The sequence below is a fragment of the Gymnodraco acuticeps genome, unplaced genomic scaffold, assembly GCF_902827175.1.
Source record: "Gymnodraco acuticeps unplaced genomic scaffold, fGymAcu1.1, whole genome shotgun sequence".
In the NCBI taxonomy this organism is placed as follows: domain Eukaryota; kingdom Metazoa; phylum Chordata; class Actinopteri; order Perciformes; family Bathydraconidae; genus Gymnodraco; species Gymnodraco acuticeps.
In genome coordinates this window covers 1-7262 of record NW_022992102.1, presented here as the reverse complement: position 1 = coordinate 7262, position 7262 = coordinate 1, and the positions used below count along the sequence as shown (strand labels likewise).

General features: G+C 42.6%; 1 protein-coding gene across 1 annotated transcript; it reads right to left on the bottom strand.

The window, feature by feature from the left end:
- Positions 1-1532: 1532 nt before the first annotated feature.
- LOC117537678 (nuclear receptor-binding factor 2-like) lies at positions 1533-6196 on the bottom strand (the record flags this gene model as incomplete). Its single annotated transcript, XM_034202984.1, is given in 6 exon segments — positions 1533-1556; positions 1558-1602; positions 1604-1651; positions 1653-2210; positions 3407-3447; positions 6112-6196. Coding segments are annotated over 6 exon segments (801 nt in total), but the record flags the coding sequence as incomplete, so codon positions are not given.
- Positions 6197-7262: the final 1066 nt, after the last annotated feature.

Sequence of the window (7262 nt, the reverse complement as noted above, 5' to 3'; positions counted from 1 at the left end):
CAGTTTATCTTCAAATCAGAATTGAAAGAAGAAATGCTCATCTCAAATTTGTAAAGCACAAGATGTCATCTTCAAATGTCACAATGATTCACTTGAATGATGTAAAACAGACAGTCAGAAGCCAGTTCATGTTTGCTGTAAAAAATAGATCAGCACTCTTAAATATGACATTTTATGATTCATTAGTCAATGAGTTGTCTCAGCTCCTCCAGTCTCTACAGATGCTGGGGTGTGTCCCGGGAGATGCTCATTCTAACGTCTCAGGAGCAGTTGGAAAGTGATGTGTGGCTAAAGGCTAGAAAACACCTTCTGCTCCTCTTAGTAGCTTCTGTTGCTATTGTTGCACAAGAACATCAGTCAACTCTCTTTGGCAGCCAAGACATACAACTTCACATCACACACAAACATTATAATTGAAGCCTTTAATTCAAGTACACTCAAATAAAAAATGTAGTTGTTCCTCAGAAACAGCAGTATGCTCTGAACAGATCTGTGTGTGTGTGTGTGTGTGTGTGTGTGTGTGTGGTCCAATAATGCCCTTCAGGAGCAGTTCAGACACATTCTACATGTGTCGCTCTCCTCTCTCCCTCATGGAGTTCTCAGTGTAACATCAGGTGTTGGTTCTGCTTCATCTCTCAAACTGAGGACTGAGGAACAGGAAGTAGCTGAAATGCTCCACAGCTGGTGAAGCAGGAGTTTTACTGCACGGCCAAAAGTCCATGATTGTCTCCTGGATTCTTAGAAGAACATGAATTGAAAACTAGAGAACTTCATGTCGGATTGAAAAAATGTGAACATTTCAAAAAGAATCTCAGTTGATTTTATTCATCAAGTTTCAAGCAATGATGTGTTTTAACATCCCACATTCATTTTCTTATTTCTTTCTGAAAGAGGCAAACAGAAGGAACTGAATCTCAGGCTCTGGTGCAAGAACAAAAAGAAATAAGGGCAATACAAAATATATTGTGATAGCACAAATTAAAAAAATAAAATCCAACAACAAAATAATTAAATAACGTTATCTTATTGGTAAATTCATGTTTACTAACTTAATTAATGTCAACAAAATGATATTTGTATATAATCAAACTCTACAGCCGCTGGCATTCATGTGTTGGCCAAAATCCCCCCAACAGGAAGTTAGAGGGATGTTTTCCACCGTGCCAACATTTGCAAAAGCCCAAAACATTATGTTAATTATCATCTTATAGATAAAAGCACTATCATTTAGCATTCGAGCCCTGAAATAATCAGTTATTTAATTCCAGACTATGAAATAAAAAAATCACTCGCACAAGTCCCCCCCCTGCATCATCATTATTACTGCACACAGTATGGGGGTTTCATTATAGCTCTGTGACAGCCCCGGGTCACATGACAAACATTTTTGGCATCCAAACTCAACCCTGGTGCCTGTGTGTGTGTGGTGTGTGTGTGTGTGTGTGTGTGTGTGTGGTGTGTGTGTGTGTGTGTGTGTGTGTGTGTGTGTGTGTGTGTGTGTGTGTGTGTGTGTGTGTGTGTGTGTGTGGTGTTCACAGCTTGTCCCTGTCCAGCAGCATCCTTCAGTTCGTTCTGGATGTCCTCGGGCAGCTCCAGAGGGGGGCAGGTCGTCCAGACACAGGTCCTCCTGCGCGGGCATCTCCAGCGGGGGGCAGCTGGGGGATGGCGATCTCCTTCCCCTTCCCACCCGTGCTCCTCCTCACCTGCTCCCCCCCTGTCCCCAGAGCGCCCCCTGCCTGTGAGTTCCCCCAGAGCTCGGAGCACTCCACAAAGTCTGCGTCGGTGGCCTCGGAGCGCAGCCGGGCGTTCTCCGAGCGCAGCTGCTGGTTGTCGTCCATCAGGCGGGTCACCAGGCGCCGCAGGTCCTCGATGGTGGTCTGCTGCTCCTCCAGCCGGGTCTTGTCGTCTTTGGTGGTCTTAGTGCCGGGGCACGGCGTGGTCAGAGGCTGGCAGCCCCCGGTCTGCCGGGTCTGGAGCTGGTAGAGCAGGGTGTCGTACTCCCGCTCCCTGACCCCCTCTGCAGCCGGGGGGCCGCTGGGCTGCAGCTGGCCCGGGGTCTGGGTGAGGAGGGCCGGGCTGCTGGGGGGGGGCTGCACCTGAGCGAGGCGGGACTTCGTGGCCTCTCGACGGGTCTCTCTCTTCAAGCGCTCCTGGATGAGTCGCTGCTGTTTGATATGACTGTCCCTCTGCAGCTCCATGGACAGACGAGCCTACACACACACACACACCACACACACCACACACACACACACACCACACACACACACACACACCAACACACACACACACACACACACACGGGGTCATTTTAGTGGGACCAATGTTCATGTTTTATTCTTTTATTGTTTTGTGTTCCAACTCTTTTCTGTTTTGTTTTTTATTTATTTGTACTCATTGCTATTGTTTTGCTTATCTTGTCTTGCTCAGGGCTGCATCTTGCATGACAGATGCTATAGAAATAAAGTTATTAAGATGAGTAGAATGGATTCAATCCTATCAGAACCCATCAGTACAAACAGGAAAAGGGTCCTGCGCTCAATCGGGTTCAGAAATAACACAAGGGACATAAATCAAAACTGATTTCTTTCCACTGGCTCTTAAAAGCCTCCGTCTGTTTGGATTCCACATGTGCATTTACTACTACAACAAGCAGCATTTTATTCCTGTACATTATTTCATTTTACATTCTATTTTTAGCTCATCTTACTTACGTCTACTGCTCCTGCATTACCTGCACATTAGTCACTATTATATTTAAGCCGTTTCATCTTGCACTATTTTTTATTGTTTTATTCTAAAGTCTTATATATATTTATGTATACATATGTTAGGTTGTGGGATGCTGGGGCTTAAGATTTCCATTGCCATAACGACACTGTAGCTACGGTGCATATGACAATAACATTTGAATGAATCTTGTAAAATAAGGTTGGATAACTCATCAGAGGCAGGAAGTGAGATACTGTGTTACATCGGTACTTTGAACAACACCTGACTTGTTGGACTAGTTGTGTCCATTGTGCCATGCACAACTGGATTGTATTGAAAGCACCTTCTATTCTTTCCCAGACCTTAAGTAGTGCTTTGATCATGTGATCATAGCCACGCCCCCCTCCCTCAGTCCATATTGACGATCCTAATAGCACAGCTCAGACTACAGCTGCCCCCTTCAGTAACTGTGTACATTTACTCAAGTATTGTTTTTAATGATGGGACACTGAGTAAATGACAGCATTACAAATGGTTAAAGTAGTTTGTATCATTACTGATGTATCAATATGTAGGCAGAGGACCTGACTAAAGGCTGTGTTAACCAATACTTAAGTCTCATTGAGATGAATGCCGAAATGATGGAGAACGTACCACCTACTTGTCCCCCCCCCACCCCACCCACTGTATATCTCACCTGCTTACACTCAGTTGTCTTCATGGCTTCTGTCAAAAGTTCTGGGAGAGACAGAGACAGAGGAGACAATGAGGTGACGTTGGTTTTTAGAAACAACGACAGTCAGAAATGCTCTTTGATTTGAAGTAAGAGTGAGAAGCAAGAGTGATGAGAAATTCACGTCTTATTTTTGCAAGAGTTGAAACTTGAGTAAGAAATTCACAGGACAAGGTCACGTGAAATGTCATGTTTCCAATCCAATCCATTTTATTTCTATAGCACATTTATGTTTGTTCAGAGACAGGATGAAAATCTATTCTAAATGTATGTGTACAAACCATAGACTGTCTATGGCATGACCATGCAGTCACTACTTTATTTATGTCACGTTATGACGTTACTTTGACGGAGCAGCTACAACGGTATCCTAGCCCTGATTGATCCGTTTTAGATTATTAGCTACTACAAAATCAATTATTAAATACATTTTGACATATATTAAAGGTCACCATCATGCAATTTGTAGGCAATAGCATAGGTCTCAGATATATCAAAATGTATAAAAAACATGTCTATGAAGTGTTTTGCTCAAAATACCACACATTGTAGCCATGCCTCATATCCCTCTATTTCACTTCCTGTTACTAAAGTGCTGATTCGGGGTATATAAGCGGAGCTTCTGCCTGCTCATGAGGGACCCAGCAGATACTTTCTAAAATAAATGCTGTGGGGATGAAACGCCAAAACCACATCAAGGATTAGCTCTGAAACAGCATGGAGCTCAAATGCTTTCTCTCTCAAGGTTTACCACAAGGTGTGTTCTTTTTCATATCCTGCTTCTTTACACATACTCTCTCCAGTACAGGTTAGCTCTGAGTGTTAGCGATGCTTGCTAATGTAAACAAAGACCATATTACGTCCAAAACACGTACAGGCATTGATTGGTTGCAGACCCCCTGGGTTAAGAGATTTCCAGCAGCAGTATATTAAAGTGGACCTATCATGCTATATTTGAATAATATATTGTAGGGCCATACCTATATAAGGTATATATTATACGTTTTCTTTTTAGCCATGCCTCATTTCGCTCTATTTTTTGCATGTGCTGCAGCTGACCACGCCCCCTGCAAAGGAGGGGGCCGAGTTACGAGCGTCATGTTACCATGCTGTTACCATGCCACGGCAACCTCTCATTCCCCTGATTGGTGGAGAGTTGCCCATATAGGCGGAGCTCCTCGTCACTGACGTCAGACTATATTCAAATCTGGATCAGTCTGTATCAGATCCATTGGCAAGCCCCCGTTTTTAGAGATTTGGGTATGGAGGAAAAGAGGGTTGTATTTTCTGACACTTGGTGAGTTCCCTGACACACCGGGGACACATATTCATTAGGGGTGTAACGGTACACGTACCCGTACCGAAATTATTCGGTACGGGCCCTTCGGTTCGGTACACACGTATGTACCGAAGTGTACCGAACGAATATAATGTTAAACGTAAAAAATTGAGAACGTGAACAACTTATTGGAAGTAATCTCAGGTGCTGCGTCGCAGCGTTCAGAGTAATTTGCTCACATTGGGTTCCACGCGTCATAGAGCGAGCAAGTCATTTCATTGGATGAGAGGCATACATGAGAGCTGGTCAGAGGGATGCGTTCAAATGTAGTCAGTAATTTGAGGAACTGTCGAAAATTAATGGCGAACGCAGATAAAGTTGAGCTGAAAATCCTCCAGCATCATTGAAGTCTCCGGTTTGGGAACATTTTGGTTTCGCAGTTACGTACAAGGATGACGGACAAAGACAGGTGGACCGAACCAAAGCTGTTTGTCGGCATTGTTCAACTAAAATTGGTTACGCGGCTGGTAATACATTCAACTTGCACACTCTTGAAAAGGCATCACCCGAACGTGAATATCACCGGTACCAAAAGAAAAAGACTGAAGTGCAAACCCAACTCCCGCTAGCATGTAAGCCTCCACCACTCGAACAAGATCAGACCGAGCCAACGCTATTACAAACGCCAAATATCCTTATGTTGCCATGTTAGCAAAGCGCTACCTGGCTGTATCTGCTACCTCTATCCCTAGAGAGGGTGTTCTCCACAGCAGGAGACATTGTTAGTGCCAGTAGATCTGCCCTTTCGGCAAGCAATGTGGACAAGTTAATTTTTCTTTAAAAAACATGAAAATACAATGACAAGCAAGTCATAATGTCAAACTGGCTGCTTAGGTGCTAGTACAGTACAGTTCAAATACAGATTGTTTCAGTTCATCGAAATGCTGCACCTTAATGTTTATTTTATTATATTTTGTATTTATTTGAGTGAATACATTATTCACAGTTTAATAATAATAAAAAAAATATATATATATATGTTTTGTGAAAAAAAATTCTGCTGTACCGAAAACGAACCGAACCGAGACCAAAAAACCGAGGTACGTACTGAACCGAAATGTTTGTGAACCGTTACACCCCTAATATTCATGTATAAAAGACGTTCAACAGTGCATGTTGCATGATAGGTCCCCTTTAAGTTATTCAAATATGCTCTTCATTTACCAGTTGTGATGAAAACACATCAATAATCACAATCGTAACCCAGTAAATATACAATTCTGTTCTGATAAGGGTCATATGGAGTACTTTTACTTTTGGTACTTTAAGTATATTTTGATGCCAATAATTTTGTACTTTTACTTAAGGGTCAGTGTGGTGTTAGTGTTACCTGCTGCTTTCTCATGGCAGGTGATGGCCTCTTCATACTTCCCAGCCACCAGCAGACGGTCTGCCTTCCTGCACTGCTGATGAGCCTGAGGAGAAACACATGAGAATAGGGGGGGGGGGGCACAGAGACAAGGCGCGGTCAGTGAGCAGCAGTCGAAAAACGGATAAAGTGTACAGAGTTTAAGAATATGAAAATAAGGAGGAAGAGGTGAGACAATGAGATGGGGTCGAAGGAGGGAGATGTTCTTATTACAAATAACCCAATTCAAGTTTTAGACGGATACCACAGAAGCTGAAACGATATGAAAATAACCTCTTTTATTATTATTTATTTAGTCATTATTCCGGCAATAATTAGCACTAGCGTCTGGAGTGTGAAGATTTGCTGCTTTCTTTTTCATATTAGACGATAAAATGAATATATGTTGACTTCTTTTGAGACAAGACAAGCGGTTTGACTGTGATCTAGGACTCTGGGACAGCAATGATGTTTCAATTAATAGAGAAACAAAGCCCTCAATAGAGAACTGCAGTGACGCATCGTAAAACCCGGAAGTAAGTTAGCATTTGTACCACTTCCGGTTCCTTCGTCAAAAAGCAATGCATTTTCTCCATAGGGTTTTGGAAAATAGCTCGAAATAAGGTCTGTGGTTGACACAAATTTAAGAGATAAATCACGTTTTGTTCTACGACATTAAATACATCAGCAGTGACCCCACTGGTGATTTTTGAAGAGTTTACGTGTCTGAAAAATGATGGTTGTTACCGAGTGGCTGAATAGGACTACAGAAATTGTCGAGGCCGTTGTATGTCATTACGCCTAACACGTAAACACTCCCGCTAAGTTTGTTTTCCCCTGTGTTCTGCTTGAAAGCAAGTACCTGCCTATCTTTAGTATCTGTATATCTATATCTGACCATTAGAATCTGTATTTTTTTAACACCGTAGTTTTACAAATTATAGAATAATTAATTACCAGTGTTTTCCAATTTTACTCGGCAGTTCGTTCCGTTGGCTAACGTTAGCTAAAGCTAGCGCTACTAGCAGAGATGGGGTCGTTACTAAAAAAATAGTAATATATTACATAATACAGTGTTTCCCACAGATCTGAAATATATTTGGGCGGGTGGTGGCAGCGGGCGGGTGGCAGCG